Source organism: Neopsephotus bourkii, unplaced genomic scaffold, assembly GCF_033783945.1.
Source record: "Neopsephotus bourkii isolate Nb327-2 ecotype Australia unplaced genomic scaffold, CSIRO-AGI_Nbou_v1 NB_1292, whole genome shotgun sequence".
NCBI lineage: Eukaryota > Metazoa > Chordata > Aves > Psittaciformes > Psittacidae > Neopsephotus > Neopsephotus bourkii.
Genome location: NW_026901776.1, coordinates 8344690 through 8363555, shown reverse-complemented (window position 1 = coordinate 8363555; position 18866 = coordinate 8344690). Strand labels below are relative to the sequence as shown.

General features: G+C 39.0%; 1 protein-coding gene across 3 annotated transcripts in view; it reads right to left on the bottom strand.

Moving 5' to 3' along the window:
- Positions 1-18866, bottom strand: part of RASGRP3 (RAS guanyl releasing protein 3) — a 46481-nt gene that overhangs the window by 19836 nt on the left and 7779 nt on the right. For 2 of the 3 annotated variants that reach the window (XM_061365899.1, XM_061365900.1), the window contains exons 1-6: positions 6788-6892; positions 5447-5578; positions 4034-4181; positions 1817-1990; positions 1312-1428; positions 730-1005 (exon numbers count right to left, since the gene is read on the bottom strand). In XM_061365899.1, coding sequence (XP_061221883.1) covers positions 730-1005; positions 1312-1428; positions 1817-1990; positions 4034-4181; positions 5447-5578; positions 6788-6792 — 852 coding nt within the window. In that variant the 5' untranslated portion in view covers positions 6793-6892. Of the gene's footprint in view, positions 1-729; positions 1006-1311; positions 1429-1816; positions 1991-4033; positions 4182-5446; positions 5579-6787; positions 6893-7491; positions 7595-9151; positions 9345-18866 lie in introns of those variants that run through there. The other variant, XM_061365901.1, reaches the window with a different exon arrangement.

Here is an 18866-nt window from a genome sequence, read left to right as displayed (position 1 = left end):
TATATTAGGAATGGATATATCAAAGTATTTCACATAAGTGAAAAAGTAATGGTCATGTACTCAATTATCAAAAAGGGGACTGAAAATTAATTCCTTTTAGCATTGTCAGTTGCAGCTTTAAAAAAAAATACATGTTTTATTCAGTCTTTTTGAAATCTCTGTTTTGAAATAGGACCTTCAAATCTTTATCTGTAATTTGTATGTGCAAGTTTCAAACCTCCACAAATGCAGCCAATGCCAAGGGGGGAGGAAAGGAGAATTAGTCAGGGTTGCAGGGATTGTTTAGCAACATGTAAGAGCAATTTTTTTTGTACTGGATAGAAAGAGTACTATGTTGCACATGAAGCATAGTGGAGCAAGAACAGAGCAATGCTCGACTTGCAATTCCACTTGTTTGTCCATGTGAACACATCACCTGACCTTTGCGCAGAAGACATAAGCCTCAATTCTGAGTGCTCAGAACTTAGTTTTAACTTCTCTTAGCACAAATAACAGCCCTCTTTCTGTCATCCTTAAAATAATTAATGTATAACAACCCTGTTGCTTCTTCCAGCCGTCACATACTACAGTAACGAAACTCTTTGCGCACTTGTTTCTGTTTTATGTTCTCTCCCTTTTCTTTTACAAAACCGGGATAAAAATGTGCACTTATCTCTATAGATACGAATATTCCTACTGACATTCAACATCTGAATAACAGAAATGAATTGAAACATGCTCAATACTTACGGTTAGCAGGTTAATTAAATCCATATTAGGCTCTAAATGATGAGAGGCGGTCTGCAGGGAAACTAGTTCACTCAAGGTGATAGAAAGCTGTTGCATTTTCACTATGTTAACTTTGTTCTCATCTATCCAGTCAGGAAAAATTACATGGACAGCAATCAAGTCTTTCAAATGAACTCCTAAAATAGGAATTTTGAAGCCAACACAGTCAGCAAAAGCCTTGCGGTAGTTGCAGTAGTTTCCATTGGAAGAGACCAGCTCTGTCATTTCATTCCAGTCCTACAAACAGCCAGAGAAGCAAGTCTCTGTGAAAGCATTCATAGAATTTCCTTAATCTGGTTTAAATTAGCACAGTTCATATCAGGGTAACGACAGTGTTAGTTTCCTCTCTGGCACAGGCAATCAAGCAGAGGATCTCCATGAGCCAATCCTTCTCCACCAAGAGGAATGCAACCAAAGTGCCCTTGTGGATGCCCGGCCATGATCCAAGTATTGTGCTGGTGAGACACCTGCACTGCAGAATCCATCAGACCTCAGAAAGGTGATGCTCTGCTCATTATCTCTATATTCTGGAGTCCACCATACCTTTGTGACTTCTGAAGAGATATGAGAATGAGTTTCTTTCAGACGAGAAATAGAGCTGTGGCTTAGACCTCCCACAACTGCCATCAGTGTGTTGAAGTTCTGGAGTTGAAGGAGCTTCTGCAGGAGAGATTGATCATGGATAATTAATGGCAGCTATCTCATGTCACACACAACAAGCTAAAGGAGACCGTCTGTCACTGGTAAAGCAGAAATTGTTAAACCAGGAGATATAATGCATTTCTTTATTTAATGAGCTCAAGTCCACAAGAAACACAGTAGTGACAGTTGTCAACTAGAATACAACAAAGAAAAATTACTTTATAGTTATGTCTGCTAGTTAAAAACCACAGGTATACCACACCTGAATAAACAATATGCAGTGATGTTGAACAGGCTATTCACCGAGGAAACAAGCACAAAGAGCATACAGTTCATTTGTTTACTGCAATCTCGATTTATATTATTGCTTCATAATGGAAGAAAAAGACTTACATGAAAGACTTACCTGTGCAACATTGATAAACTTTGTGATTACTTCTGCCCTTTGCTGGGGTGTTGGTTTGCTGAGAACCATGAGCTGGACCCATTTGGAGATACCATTAAATAAAGCAATAGATCTCTCCAGAGTAAGATTGTTCTCCAAGCAGCCATGGATCACATAGCTTTGGTAGTCTGTGAACTAACAAAGGGAAGGCATTTTCAGTGAAAATGTGGACAAATTAAGAATAAAATTGAAAGTGACTCAATTTAATTTTTTGCTCCTCTTGTTTAGAAAATGACGAAGACTCAGGCTCAGCAGACCCTGCTGCAGCTCTGTCACTCTTCACATGAGCTTGAACTGCATCCCAAGCAGCTAACTGTGCACCTATTTTCTTCCTGTTTCTTCTGTTTCACAAGAAGCTACTTCTGATAAATCTTGCTCCTTTTGATGTTATGGTTATGCCCTGTGTGTTTGTGGACATGGTTCTACACGGGAAAACTATGGCTCCCAAGAATTAAATTTCCTTAAATGTCTGAGAACATTTTTCAGCTGTCCCTTAAAAACGGATTTTCAGAAGCTTATGACATAACTTTAGCTTGCTAGCAGTGTAAGCCAACATACATTTCTTGGTCTTCTAGCTGATCAAAAATTGCCTGCTAGAAGACCATATGATGACATACACACTAACACAGCAGCTACTTGTCTCAGAACTGCAGACAAACAGTATTTCAGTGTTCAGTTACTTTAAAATGTTTTCTGTTACAGTTAACACCCCCCTTCCTTCTCCTCCATTCTTTTCCCCCCATATTTTTATTAAATAGGTAAAACCAAAGACAGGATTCAGACTAATCATATTCTACAGTTACAAAGCTTTGAGATAATAAATAGTAAAAGATTCATTAGCTGTAAATGGTTGCAGAGAAACATCTGATATTGCAAAATTCAAGCCAAAGAATTAACAAATTAGAAATAACAAGGAAAAAAGAAAATTGATTGCAGGTCTGAGTTTTATTTCTGGAATTCCTAAAGGAATTAAAAGATACTTAAGTCTAGCTAGAAATCCGTGCTATTTTTCTTGTTCCTCCCTCCTTGTTTAGGGTTAGTCTTGCACAGATCACAGTAGGGTGTTTTCCCATGATTTGAAGTCTAGAGTAATAAACCTTTGAACGTTACTAGATGCTGCCAAAAGTGATTCTGTTTAGACTGGTCTCAGCTCCTCATTGATCTCTCTTTCCTTCCTCCCTTGAAACAAACAAAAAACCTCATATATTTTTCTTAGTTTTGTAGTTTAATTTCTTTCATGCTCCTGAACATTTTTAAAAGTATCTTATTTTTTTTCCAAAGAGAACTTGTCATCTTGAGCACTTACTGCTTTCATTTGCCACCAGAAACAGTGGCATCATTACCTTTTCATATGGATATTTGCCATTAGAAATCAGCATTTCTTTTGGCATTTGGATTACTCATTTGTTTTGCTTTAGCATATACTTTAATTTTCATCCATTTTTGCCTCTTGTTCATGTACAGTCCTCTATGAAAAGAAGCAACTGTATCTGAATTTTCCTTAGTGACAATATGGAAAATGAGGAAAGAGAAGTTGTGCAGTTTCCATTCTTGCACTTTTCAAGACCCCATTGGCGAAGTCCCTGAGGAACATGATCTGTCTCAAAGCTGACCCTACTTTGGGCAGGAGGTTGGCCTAGAGACCCTTCCAATCTGAATTATCTTTTGATCCTAATTTGGAAAATGAAAGGATAGTTTCTGAAGAAATAGTTGGGAAGAACAGAGACTACAGAAGGACTATGTATATTTCAAACTCTTCACAAAGCATTCACTGCAAAGACTTTGATATTTACTGAAAAGTAATTAACTATTTTCTCAATGGTAAAACCAAACCAAACCAAACCAAACCAAAACTGAAGACTTTGAACACTAGTATTAGTTTAATCAATTGCTGCAACATATGGTTGCAGTGGCTTTTAGTGGTAATTTTTGCCTAGTATTTCTCAAAAAAAACCCCACCCCTAAACGTCTGTTACTAAACACATCAGTCATAAAGAAGATCAAGGAAGTGCTGGTACAGCCATGTACAGCATATGAAGGAATATATTATATTAATATATTAATATATAATATAATATTATACAGAAATGTAGAGGGGAGACAAGTGACAAATATTAATCCATGTCAATACTCTTTAAGGACAGGCTCCTAATTCAAATGACAAAGCTGTCAGCTTACAGAAATTCTCCTAAAAGATTTATGCTCCAGAAAAGTAAGATGTTCAGCTAGCTCAATGGGCTCCAGATGGTCAAACAGCAGGCAGGCTTTTCCTTTCTTGGAAACCTTCTTTCTCTGTGTAACTCTTCTCATCCAGTCATAGGAAGGACTGCAACAGAAAAATAGGTATAATTCTCAATTCTGTTTGGGTATATGTGAGTGTAGCCCACAATTTGCACACATAGTGTAAAATTACTAGAAGACAGACCATGAGCTTTCTGATCTGTGACATCCAGTACATAACAAACACTCAGAATAGCACCATTCAGTTGCACAACGGAAGATAAGAGTTTCAGAGGCATTTCTACAAATGATAAATAATAGCAAGTTTTTATCTGAACACAGATGCTGTTCTCTATGATACAGGAAGTCATAATTAAAAGATTATTTGGAAATAGAAGAACAGGTCACACCAAATTCTGATGCAAAATAAACTTGAATAATATCAAGGATTAATTTTTACTCTTTAAAACCACAGGCCTATGAAATAATGGAACAACAGAAACAGTCAAACAGCTAACAAAATAGTAAGTGGGTGGACAAAAAGGCAAATCATTTGCTTGCAAGAAACAGAATAATTTCTACCCATATACAGAAAAAGCACTTCAGAACGCAGAAAGTTTGCTAATAATATTTTAAGGTGAAGATTTAAGAGGCAATATTTATGTAATTTCACTAGTACTGTTCTTGCAGGAAGTCTTGCAAACTTCATTGAGATTAATAGTGCTGTCCTTCCAGATTACTATGCAAATCTTAAATAAAGAAAAATCACTATGCATATGCCACATTTTAAAAGAAAACCTACAAAATCTGGTGAGATACAAAAGCCTGTCTGGTGATATTTAAAAGGTAACTTTCATTTCAGTGTGTCAAGGAAACAGTAGCATAATCATTTTGATGCAATAAAACTACAAATGTGAATGCTAAAGTTTATCCAGTTAAATCACAGAAGTACACAGAAAGCCATCAAAAAAACCCCCAACAAATTAACAGGTTACTGATGAGAGAACAAAAAAGCTTCCCTGAGAAAATGCAAGATTTACACAACATGCAAGTCACTGCTTTGATGTCATTCTGTATGAAAAATTATAGGAAAAAAGTAATATTAATCACTTAATTGGCACTAGCTTTGTCAGGAAAATTATTCCTTTCCCATTTATGTCAAAAAAACTTACACACAGACAAGAACCTTTTCTTTACTGTGACTCCAACTAGAATTTCAAATCTGTAGTAACTTCAAATATAGAAGAAAATATAATCTTTTTGTAGCTGCTTTTTTGCACTCAAGATGGCCCTTAGCACTTTTATATTTTGCACTGAACTAGAATTCTACTGTTACAGAGAGGAAGATGTTGAAGGTCATGACATCCTTACATGCTGGAAATATCAATGAGGTGGATGTGATCCTCATATCCAAGCTTGCTGGCTACTTCTCGAAACTCTTCAGTCAAACGAATCAGCCCAAGATCCAAGTTAAACTCTGCAGGAAATTCCAAAATCCAGTATCTGAAATCCAAAGACAGCAGTTACAACATGCCCAGGGATTCGGGTATAACATTCAGTGTCTGTATATATATATATATGTACATACATTTTATGTAATAGGACTTAGAAGTATTTTAGACCTACTGGTCTTCAGATAGAGGGTAGACTACCTTAGCCTGTTGCTTCTGTAATTACCTGTGACACTCAAGTGGCAAAAGCCACTTTATCTTATAATTTCCCTTGGTTAACCTACCACAGCACAACACAGCAGCATTGTACTGAAATGCAGAATTTAAGTGATGTCTCAGGTGCACAAAAAAGGCACACACACATGTTCTGATTCAGGCTGCCAGGACACCCAAATGACACTTGCACTTAGCCCTTGTCCAAGTGACACACTCTGTCTGTTCAGAAAAGATTTTTCAATGAAAATGAAAACATGAATTTGAGTGGCAGTTTTACCATGATAACCATGTAAGTAAGATGTCTCCTCTACTGTTTAAGTAGGGTATGAAAAAAGCTTTATCAGTCCTGCTTTCAATAATTCCCCCTGCCTTCACAGTGATATAACCTAGTCCAGAGGAAGGAGGAAAAATGTTTGAGGGAAGCACGTTATGTCAGGTTAACTTAAAAGTTCATGCTTTCTCTTTTATGGAGAAAAGCTCCTACACAAGCACAGCCTCACTCACAGATGGAAGACTTTGCATACAAACGAGGTCAGAGACAGTGCAAGGATCAGAACATACTTACCTGTAATGGTTGAATAGTCAAACTGGCATCACTAACACAGTCCTGTCATCACAAATTCTGTAGGTATTGTGTGAATTGAAGTTGACAGAACAGAGACAATCTTCCTCTACGACATTAGATTACATCTGGGAGGAAAATATGTCTCTTGTCTACATGGCACTGAACTAGTCTCTCTCTAAGAAATGTCACACTCAAACACAAGCTAAATCATAGCACAGGTTTTTAGCTCAATGCAGTTAAGTGTCTTACAGGCTGAATGGCTCAACTTAATTGTTTTCAAATCAGAGAAATTCCTTCTTCACTATGGACTGGAGATCAAGTAAAAAAAAACCCAAAACAACAAAAACAAACCAACAAAAAGCAACGCTTTATATTTTTATGTTTCCATGGTTTAGTTTCAATATTTACAAAAAGAAAGTACATTGATGGTATTCACAGTCGCATAAAACCAAAATGCCAGAGGGCCAGAAGCACGCTTACCTCATGAAGTAACAGATTTTTAATCTGAATTCATTGCAGTTCTCCCCATTGGCATCTCTATATGTATCCTAGTTAAAGAAAGGTTTCTGTGCCTTGATTCAGTAATGATCTTTTTAACCATAGAAGACCTTAACACTAAGCCAGCTTTCTAAAAATAAGTATCAAACTTTCCTACTTGAGATAACTACAGTATGTTCTGGTATTTCATTCACTTTTGTAGCATCTTAGGGGACAAAGCCATTTTCTGGCTGCCACTTTATTTTTTGCCCCAGCAAAAATGCTTCTATTCTATTATTCTGCATATTCTGCTGAAGGGTTTGTTGCCAGCTCTGGCTAACCAAATGTGATAACAGTTATGATTACGGAATTCTCTGAGAGGTGTAAATGAGATGTAGGTGCTTAGCTACCACTGAAAGTTCACAGTAGTCAAAGGCCAGCCCACCATGATACATTTGAAAAGTTATCTTGGCCATATATTTCCACTAATTCAAAGTTAATGCAAGATATGCCTCAGCATGCTTATACATATGGAGAAAGTCCATAAGCAGAAGCATAAAGTTCACAGACTTCCATCTTTTAGGTTGCAAAAAATTCACCTCCAAACCTTTTGTCACTGATTAATTGACACATTTTTACATGCAGTACCAGAAACAATCTGCTTCTGACATTATAATATTGATTTCTGAGACTTTGTGAAAGGATATGTGGACAGAAGCTTGCCAGCCAGCTCTGTTGAAGGCAGATACCACCGGTGCATTAAAAGAAAAGTTCTTGGCAAAGGGTTGGAGCATCTATTTCCTTTGTCATCTGCAAAACAGAAACAGTTAACCACATCATTCATGAACAGAGAGGAGCTTTTATTCTTTAAGTGGAGTCAGATAGAAAGATCAGAAGTGGAAACGTTGGTTTATTATCTACCAAAGGTAGGAAATAACACCAACGCACAAAAATGTTCCTTTAAGAGTAGTTATTTCAGATTGTAGTGCTAGGCTCTTAAGGGGAAAAAAAACCCAAAACAGTCCAGATAATAGGCCATAGCTAAAAACAATAATAATCGCAGGGCAGGGACAGCACTGTTCTAAACCTTATACAAAGAGATTGGCAGTAACCCAAAGAAAGAACCCAAAATTAATCCACCAAAAGTGTGGGGATTGATGTACAACCACTTCCAATATGTGTTTTAGTGCAGCTTTATAGCTTTATGTTAACAATTAGATTGTTAAAAAAGGGATCTGCCTCAACTAATTCAATGTCAAAGCAGCATCTCACATCTGTGCCCAGGGCCCCATCTCCAGCTGCTTTACAGACCAGTGTGTCTTTGCAATTTGGCCACTGAAACTACAGAAAGAGTTATTCCCTGGCAGACTAGCTGACCAGCAGTCTTCCTCATCATATGCAATCTTGGATTATTCTCTGTATGTCACTCTTTTAAAAGACAGTAGATTGTATGCATGTGTGAAACAAGAACAACACAGGCAGTACACTTGTCAAGAGAGTGTGTATACAAGGAAGAGAGGCATGATTTCCAACAGACAATAAGTATATGGGCTCTATGTATATGAATACTCTAAGTATATGAATACTTTCATTAGGTTTTAGAACAACGTTATGGTTGATTAATGATTATGGTCTATAGAAATGCATATACAGGGATTCACTACAGTCAGTAGCAAGATCCATTTGCCCCTCAATTATTTAATCTCTCTTACCTTTAGATATTTGTTTCTTTCCACAAGCGAAAACAATTAATACCTCACTCCAACCAAAAGTGGTCCTGCATTTCAAGAGAATCTAAATGTAGCTTTGTGAATTAAGGCCCCATTGCAAACTGTTTAAGACCATGCATGAACTCATCTGACTACAATGTGACATACGTCATAAATAATGGTGCTATGAATCAAAGTCTATTTCATCACTTCTTTGCCTCAGCCCTGGTACATCACAGTTTAACAAGAGTGAAAAGATTACATGAGCCTTAAGTCATATTCATGCCAATTATTCCATGATGCTTCAGAAAACCTTTCAAAAAAATGACTGGACAGAAATGCAGCTGTGTAACCACTTAAGACAAAAATCAATGCCAGAAATAACTCCTTGAATAATTCGACTAAACTCTTCTCTTGGTGAAGGCCAGCATTTTAAAAACCACTATACTCACCATTGTGCATTATCTGTATTACGAATATTTAATACAGTATGCATGTGATTACAATTCTGGCTCATGTGATTCTGGTCCAAAATGAAACATGGAAAACTTTACAGAACAGAAATGTTGTTTGACAAAGGAAAGACTGGCTAAATCAGAGAACAGCAGGGGTAAGGTGAATTTTAAGAACGGCAAAGTAAAATGTTGAAAACTCATACCAAACATTTCAATACAAGTGTTCAAAAGCTCATCCAAAGTTGCAGCCTTCCCAAGTGTGTTTGACCCCATTGTCCTTTAGTCGTTGTCAAAAAACAAGGGACATTTTCATCAAGTAGAATGCTGCCTCTTCAGCTGCACAGCTTTTTCACTTTATTTTGTAGGTTGTGTTCTTAGCTGGACTTCAGGAAAAACCTGGAGAAAGTAAAAGAAATCACAACTATGTGGAAGACTTATCAGGATGCAATGTTTACAGTTCAGCTAATCTTTTTTTGTAAACTGGTTTTCCCCCACATGATACAAAGCACGTGAGATTGTTGTCAGCTTTCCCTACTGTCCAGGTTTCGACAACTGCATTCCAGCTTGTGTTTTTAAGTGTTGTCCAATTGTTTGTCCACTAGCACAAAATAAATCTATAGCTAGGGTCATAAACCAGAAATCAGATGGCAAATGAGGACATGCATGTACAATGACGCACATTGTGTTCAGGTCATTTTATTTACACTTGATAAGTCGCTTTTTGTTAATAACACTGCTTTTATGTTTTTAAGCATAACCATTGGGTTTTTTTTTCTCTGAGGTTACAGGTTCATGGTAAAGCTAATGGTCTTAATTGGCACAGACTGCATAAAACGTTTAATGAAGTTCACAGTAAACATTAAACTAGGAGGTGATTTTCCAGAGAACCTTAAGATCAGTCCCTACAGCTTTTTAAAATAAATCTCATGGTAGCTGACCACTCACAAAAAGCTGAACTCATACAGAAACTTCTAAATTGTATCATAAATGTACTATGTGCTTAATTATCAAATATCCATTTACCTGAAGATGCACAAAATACTCTGTTACAAGTTTACTCTCTGTACAAGAGTACCTTCTTTCCTCTTTCAGTTATAGCAGCCTTCTAGTACCTGAAGAAGGCCTACAAGAATGCTGGAGAGGGACTTTTTACAAGGGCACATAGTGATAGGACAAGGGGGAATGGCTTTAAACTGAAAAATGATAGGTGTATATTAAATATTAGGAAGAAGTTCTTCACTATGAAGAGTGATGAGACACTGAAACAGGTTGCCCAAAGAAGTCACGGATGCTCCATTCCTGGAAGTGTTCAAGGCCAGGCTGGACGGGGCTTTGAGCAAACTTGGTCTAGTGGAAGGTGTCTCTGACCATGGCAGGTGGGTTGGAACTAGGTTGTTTTTAAGTTCTCTTTCAGCCCAAACCATGCTGTGACTCTATGACAGACCTAGCTTCAGAGTCCTGCAGGACTCAAGTTGCTCTAAGTAGGCAACAGTGTTTTGCTTGGAAAATCTTCAAAAGATACCATTCAATGAAACATACAAGTCATAGGAGGAATGGCTGAGGGAACTGCTGTTGTATGGCTGGAGAAAGGAAAGCTCAGGGGAGACCTTATCCTTCTCTGCAACTACCTGAAAGGAGGCTGTAGTGAGGTGAGGGTCGGCCTCTTCTCCCAGGTAACAAGCAACAGGAAAGGAGGAAATGGCCTCAAGTTCCACCAGGGGAGGTCTAGATTGGTTATTAGCAAAAAATTCTTCATCAAAAAGGGTGTAGAGGGCTGGAAGAGGCTGCTCAGAGAAGTGGTTGAGAAACCATTCTTGGAGGTATTTAAAAGATGTGTAGATGTGACGTTTAGAGACATGGTTTAGTGGTGGACTTGGCAATGCTAGGTCAATGGTTGGACTCAATGATCTTGAAGGTCTTTTCCAACCTAAGTGATTCTACGCTGCTATTTTTAGATGGGTTCCTGCAGCCAAGCTCTTTATGGTCCAATCCAACAATGGATTTAGACATGACACACTTTTTCCTGAAGCTGACAGAAGGACCCTACAGGAAATAAGCACAGCTCACTGAGCCTGGTGTTTCTACAAGTCAGTGCACACACTATTCTGCAGCCCAGGTCAGCCAACAGGAAACATGAGCAGAGAGGTACAATCATTCAATCCTGCCCCATTTCTGCCTTCCTCCTAGCTTAAAGCAAGCACTTTCCTCTCTCTGAGCTTGGTGGCGCAGACCCCCCCTCTTGAAGGAACACATCTGTCTTCCCAGGAATCTTGCAGAGCTCTTATTTGCCATGAATCAGGGGAAAACTATTCCTTTCACAAAACAGTAAGTAGTCAGAACACTCACCTAAGAAAAAGGGGAAGGTAGGTACACAGTGGATTTGAACCCAGAAAACATCCTAACAATTATCTCTGGGGCTAAGCTGGCCAGCCTCAACCCCCCCCCCCCGCTAGAGCTGTGCCATCACAAGAGCCAAAGTTGTCTGAAGTAGACCAGAGAGGGAATACAGGGAGATTTGTCTCTCTAACCTCATGGTCAGGCCACATGTGAGCCTATGTTCAGTGTTTCTTCCCAAGGCTGTTTATGTATTTGAAGTGAAAAAGTAAGCAGAGCATGCGCTTTGTTTACTTGCTTTGAGAGTTAGCCAGCAGCTAAGCACTGTTTTTCATGACCACAATTCTGCCACCTTTTGCTAGAATCCCACTTTGTGTATATTTGTCCTTTTCGACCAGCCCCAAATCCTCTCTAAGTGCTTAAATTACTGGCTTGATTTTTCATGGAGGCAGCTATTTAGCTTTTCCAACTTCATCTGACTTAGGATTTTTAGAAGAGAAAAGTACAATAATTTTCACATTGGCTATTAAAAGATATTTTTTAGCTCTTCAAAAATATAACAGAGAAAGGCTGTTGCATTTTCTGCATATCCCTTGAAAATTACTGAGCATGAAATGTGGGGGGAAGAGATCTGATGTGGCTTTTCAGTTTTGTTAGAATTACCATCCTCCATAATATATAACATAGGAGAGTACAATCTGTCTGCTGGAAACACTATAGAGGTAGCCATATAGTAATTAACAAGTAAAATTGCCGGGTTCTTTCCAAATTATATGACAACTACTTAGGTAGTTGCTAGATCTAGGTATCTAACCAGTAGATACCTATATCCTGATGTTACAGTACTACTCCCTCAAACAGCCCATCTGACCAATAAGGGGTTTTATTCTCATAATGCTTCTAAAAGAAGAATAAAATGTTTCCACTGGAGAAAGAACTGGCAGACTGGGGCTAAGCTACATATCTACAGTTCAGCCAAACCCTGATATCACATCTCTTGACTGCAGACTCCAACAACCACATTACATCATTATGTGTATAATTAAGCACTGCTGTTCTACTAGAACAATAAACATCTTGTCTTTATCATGCGACACTGGTATCCAACCACATCACCAGCTCTAGTGATGGATGAGCAAAATACAACTATAAATTTTGTTGACATTAATTATATTCTGATAGTTCAATACAAGAGAAGGACAAATAGAAAAAAGAAAATAAAATCATAGCAGAGCTTTTCAACATGTAAATAATTAAACAAACTGCTTTTGAAATAAGCAGTTACTATTAAAAAACTGATTGGCAAAGGTGCCGTTGGACTTCCAAATAAAGATAACCTAGAAAATCTCTGCCCTCAGGTGCTTCTCAGCATGTCTGAAACATCTCATTGCCATCCAGCTGTTTTAGGAGGATTCAGGAAAGCTGGGTAAGAAAAACAGCTCACTCAATGGGATCACAGTGAATTACTGCACACTATAACAATGTTTTTTTCTTTTTGATAGAATTATCAATCCTATTGGGTTTACTGTGGTTAAGAGAGGCTATATTAAGGACACAGGAGACACATGATCCTCCACAGCCACCCATTCTCATTTCTTAATCAGGCCACTTGAAATTACAGTCTCCACTGCAAGTCTTGCTGGTAACCTGCCACATGCTGGGAAGAGATTTCCGGGTGATACTCAGGGATGGGTGAAGGCTAGGGCAGTATGAATATGATCAATATATACCTTAGCACTTACTCAACGCCTAATGTTCTGTCTGAAGGACCCCCTTCATTTACATAATATTCCTATGAACCATGTCATGATATCAGTCATGTCACAGAATCATAGAATAGTCAGGATTGGAAAGGACCTTAAGATCATCTAGTTCCAACCCCCCTGCCATGGGCAGGGACACCTCACACTAAACCATGTCATCCAAAGCTCTGTCCAACCTGGCCTTGAACACTACCAGGGATGGAGCGTTCACAACTTCCCTGGGCAACCCATTCCAGTGCTTCACCACCCTTAACATTAAAGAACTTCCTCCTTATATCCAATCTAAACTTCCCGTGTTTAAGTTTCAACCCGTTACCCCTTGTCCTATCACTATGAAGAGTCCCTCCCCAGCATCCCTATAGGCCCCCTTCAAATACTGTAAGGCTGCTATGAGGTCTCCACACGGCCTTCTCTTCTCGAGGCTGAACAGCCCCAACTTTCTTAGCCTCTCCTCATACATGAGGTGCTCCAGTCCCCTGATCATCCTCGTGGCCTCCTCTGGACTTGTTCCAACAGTTCCATGTCCTTTTTATGTTGAGGACACCAGAACTGCACACAGTACTCCAAGTGAGGTCTCACGAGAGCAGAGTAGAGGGGCAAACCTTATTTCATGAAATATTACCATTATGGGATATGCACTTTCCTACTTAGGGGGAAACAGAAACATCTGCAGTGATATGCCCTGGAGTTAGAAGTTTGTGATGTCTTGAACTACAAAACATAAAAGTCCGTCCCTTCCTTGACGGTCCCTCTTGCCTTTGCCCCGACTGCCGCATGCACACAGTTACTTTGAGCAGATGGCTTTCCCCAAGTACTCTTATGCACTATAATTACATTTTGTGTTCAACATTTTGGAAGTCTTGAGATGGCATTACAGTGGACTGCCTTGATAGATGTATTTGAAACAAGCGCGTAGGCTTCGAGCTCTTGAGACAGCCGTGGTCAGATGTAATACATTACTTTTTCAAAGGACACTCTGCCAGCAAACTTCTGGTCTTATGCAAAGAACCAAGTGGTGTGAACAGAGTGGGCAACATGCAGCCAAGTTTGCAGCCAAATGTTGGCTACTGTAGTCAGTAAAACCAAAAGACACCACCTTTACTGCTGGAGGCTACTAAAGGGAGGTCCACAGGAAGGTCCACACCTACAAGCTATAGCAGTTTAACTAAAATCAAAATGTCAAGCCAGCACAAATATTTGTGTGGGCACTTTCACGTGGACTTCAAGCAATTTCTATTGGTTACAAGCCCAAGCTAAACCAATAAGTTGGGTTTAAATAGGCTTAAATTTGACATACAGAGAAATATTTACATAGCTAAATGAAATTTAAACAGCTTTTTAGCTAAGCCAAGGTAAATGTATATGTAGCATTTTCCCAATTAATTACAAGTGGGCTATTTTCCTTCTACTTAGGGACAATAAATAGAGCCACATGCAAATAGTTCAACTTTGACACAGAGGCACCTCTATGGGTCTCAGTTTATCCATAAACTTTCCAGAGGCCTGCACGCAGGAGACTCATATTCTTTACAAGATTAGGACATTCTTGGGAGTTTAAGTAAGCCAGACCTCCCCTCATTTCCCCCCTCCTCCAAGCCTACACAACACATCATTGAATGCTTGCATTAAACAGCTTCCGCCTAGCTGCTGGAGAAGAAGTGCTAAATGTGAGCAACTGAACAGGGAGATCAGATCAGGAGCAGTATGCAGAAAAAGAAGCCAAGAAGAAATTGAGAGTCTCATGAGAAGGCTTAAGGATTTATCTTTAAGGTTTAACTTCCCTTGCTACACCTTCTTCCTTTATTCTGTATTGCTCATGTCCATGACAAGCTCCTCAGAACAGAGTTCATTTGCTACCCTGTAGATGTAGTGGAGGTTCTCATAATAAGACCCTTTCTTGTGATTAGTGTAATTATCATAATAAGAACCCCAGTGGGCCACAGGATGGCTGCACCTTTGCCTACACAGGCTCAAGTCCACACAGGTCTTTGGTTGACTAATGCATGAAGCTCCTGCAGGTTTTTTTCTCCAGGCTATCAAATACTTCTTGTAGATGGTCAGTTTATTTATTACAATACAGACAAGTCCATATCTAGAGAACTCTGAGCAAGTGATATATGCAGTTAGACTTCTTCAGGGTCTGACATATGCTGAAGCTGTGCTAGGCAGGAAAAGGCAGTGATGTTGGGCTGTCAGGTAGCCTAATGCCACCCATTCTGTCCTGGTCCATGACCTCAAGCATCACATGTAGCTGGCTGCAGAATGGCACATCTGGCTTACCGATGATGTTTGTCATGTGGAGTGAGGACACAAAAAATAGATTGTGGCACTGCTCCGTGAACGCAAAATATAAGCCTTGCTGGGGGCAGGAGGGCCTTGTGCTCATTCAGTACTCATTCACCTTTGCTACATACTTTCAGACAGTAGTTACACTACAAGCCACAGGAACTGTCTACACCTTATTACCTTGATTCTTGTTTTTTGTGGGTTTTTTTTTCCCCCTGGATCAAAGGGGAAATTCAAAAGACTAGATAGTACCTGAAAAATGGAGAGGATGTGGAATGGTTAAGTGTATACTGCTGGTGGATGGCTAAAGCAAAACCTCGTACCAATGACAGACGCTGCACAGGTGATGTTAGTGGATTCACAGCACTATGGATGCCATGGGATAAAGTTTCACCTACTTCATTTGATTTGCCCATCCCAAAGCAGTGTCATCTCTGTAAAACTTAAAAAACTTTAAACTTCATTGCCAATTAACATAAGTATTTATTTACCGGTTTGAGCATTGGGAAACAAAGAAGACAAACATTTAAACATCTTTCGTCCACTTCCCCAGGCTTGGCTTCACTCCAGACACCTCTCCTCCTCCACTGTTGCTGCTGCAGATTGCACCCTGTCCCTTCAGTGAGGTAATGAGCAGTGCAGGATGTCAGGGTTGGTACATGGTAGTTTCTCTCAGCTGCTCCTTCCTTCTTACTCTTGTCCTGTACTACAGCATGGGTCCTTTATGGGCCACAGTCCTTTAAGAGGTGTACAAGCTCTGGCATGGGCTTATCCACAGGCCACAGTCCCTTCAGGGAAGTACCTGCTCTGCCACAAAGCACCTCCTCAACCTCTTACCTTGTTATTCCCTTTGTTTTTCCCTTCTCCTCTCCATTCCCTTTTCTCTCCATGTTCCCTCTTCCTCACCATTTTCTGCCTTTTCTTCAATATGTTTTCACAGAGGTGCCACCAACTTGGCTGATGGGCTCAGCTGAGCTGTTGCCTGCAATGGATCCCTTGCAAAGAACTGGAAGCAGCTGTTTCCAAAACAGCCCTCAGTCTCCTCCCACAGGTGCCATGACTGCAGTCTCTCTGCTGCTAAAACCTTGTCATTTACGTCCAATATAGCCTCTAAGGGACGAGCATTTGTCACCTTAGCACAATGGTATGCAAGTTACAAATTGTCAAAATGTATTTCATTATGTTTAATTTTGAGATAAGTGTCCACTGATCTAAGTATTAACTTTTGGGTCATCACAGGTCACCCAATTAACATAAGAAGGCTATTATAAATGATTTCATGGCCTAGACAGGTACTTTTCTGAAGGAACAGACATTAAGTGAATAGGACGATATGTGAGAAACCAACTGGATATATGGATCCACTCGTATACACTACCAAACTATTGGAGCCACATAATGCCTTGTAGAAGTTCATGTGGGTTGCAATACACGCTGGCCAAACACAAAAGAGAAGCTGAGAGAAACCATGAGGAATGCTAATGGACAGTCAAATGAGCAAATACCTCTGGTAATCTGAAACTTGCTTGATTAAGGCTTGAGCTACTTAGACAGCATTTTGTTTAGCTTTTTTATCTCTTTCTGTGAAATATAACCAAGATGATTTCAGAGACAACAGAACCCCCCAGGTTTCATCATTTATAACCTTCTAAAATAATGGATAACATGATAACTGAACCTGTAAAAGCAACAATGGTTCTATTTACAATTGCAATTCTAGCATTTTATGGAACTGGTTATCTACCATACTTCTTTGTCCCATTCACTTCTACATTTGTTTTTTCAATTTACTGTGTGGATACTTACTGCTACAACTGTAACTCCAGCTAATAATGGCCATGAAATCTGAATATACATCCTTGAGTTGTTCCCAGTACTATCATTACGACATCTTACTTCCACTTTCCATTGGTCTAGGTAGTACAATTGCTCAGAATACATGAAGTTAAAAAGAAGAGCTAAAGGAAGACTGAAATTTTCAGTCACACTTCTTCTTAGTAGATTTGTTACAAAAATTCTTTTTCTACTCCCAGTAAAGCAAAAATAAAATTACAAATATAAGGCATTTGTTTAATGTGTATGACACCAGGGGACGGAGCTCTTCTGGGAATCTTTCCCCTTCAGATGTGCTAGAGATCTCCAGCACCAAAGTACAACCCACTGGGAGAGGACAGCTAACAGGAAGAGTTCACATACACTAACTCAATCTTTTTTTCAGAAACCAAATCAATACACCATCAATACCTCTTACTAGTTATACTACTGCCTGCAAGCCTTCAGAGAAACTCTTGGCAAGTACCTTGGCTACCAGACTTGCACGTAACTCTTTACAGCCTTTCATAACTGAGACTGATTTGTTAATGTAGTCACATAGGACAAGTTAGAGGAAAAAGAACACCTTATCAGCATGTATTCTTGTCTGATTACACTGTTATGTGCCTTTAATGAGACTGGACCAGCTCAAGAAAGAATATTTTTGTAGTTATTTAAAAAAAAACCCAAACTATGGGGAAATAACCAGCCTTTCCGTTCTGAAAGACAAAACCCCAGTATATTTATTATCATATGTTACAAATTATTTTAATATTCTATAATTATTTACCTTTCCAGCTATAGTATCTTAAAGCCAAGCTGGGAAAATCACATTTATTTATTAATTTGATTATTAAGAAATCCTGGGCCCTATTTAATTAGACCTTCTGATATATTCAGCTTGGAGATCTATATTTTCCTCCTATACAGCTTATTTTGTCTTACTTTTAACTAAGCCAAAATTCTTCTATAGTAGCAGAATCGCTGGCTAGTGTCTTTTTTGAAGGTGTTAAATCTTCCAAGAGTTATGACAGCTTGAACAGTCAGTACTGCTTTCAGTTTCACGCCACTTTTCCATCCATTTTAAGGCAAAGAAGAACCACGACAGCCTCTAACTTGCATTAAAACTTACTAAGTTTGGTATCAAGGTTCTTGTCTGATAAACCCATGGCTTCCAAATTAATTTTCCCTTGAAAGAAACTTTTTCAGTCAATATAATTCTGTAATTTCCAGTTATTTCCAGTGTAGACTAACTGCTCATGGGACAATACTTTTCTAGGCCCACAGTGGCAGACAGCCTCATTGCAAACATCTGTGCCACATATTATAATGATGCCACAAGAATTACAGACACATATGGAGCTTCTTAAGCATGTCAAGCTCTACAGGCTTGTGCTGATCACCCAGACAATAGAGGTTATAGCCAAGTATCCCAAAGAGCAAGTTGTTAAAGCACATCCCCTCTTTTCTTTTCCATCTCTGCAGCTATGTTGTATCAAGAAAAGATAAAAATATTTGCAGTCACAGATACTAGTGAGGAGAGACTTCAGCACTTTCTAGCTACCTGCTATCATTTCTAGCATCAATGAATATATCTGATTTCCCATTCTTTCTGGTTTCTAGCATTCCCTCAGCTGAAGAATACCTGCAGTTACTTTACATCTCATAAAAGCAAAACTATCACCTTGTGAAGAGGGGAGGTTAAGTGTGTGTTTATTTTTTC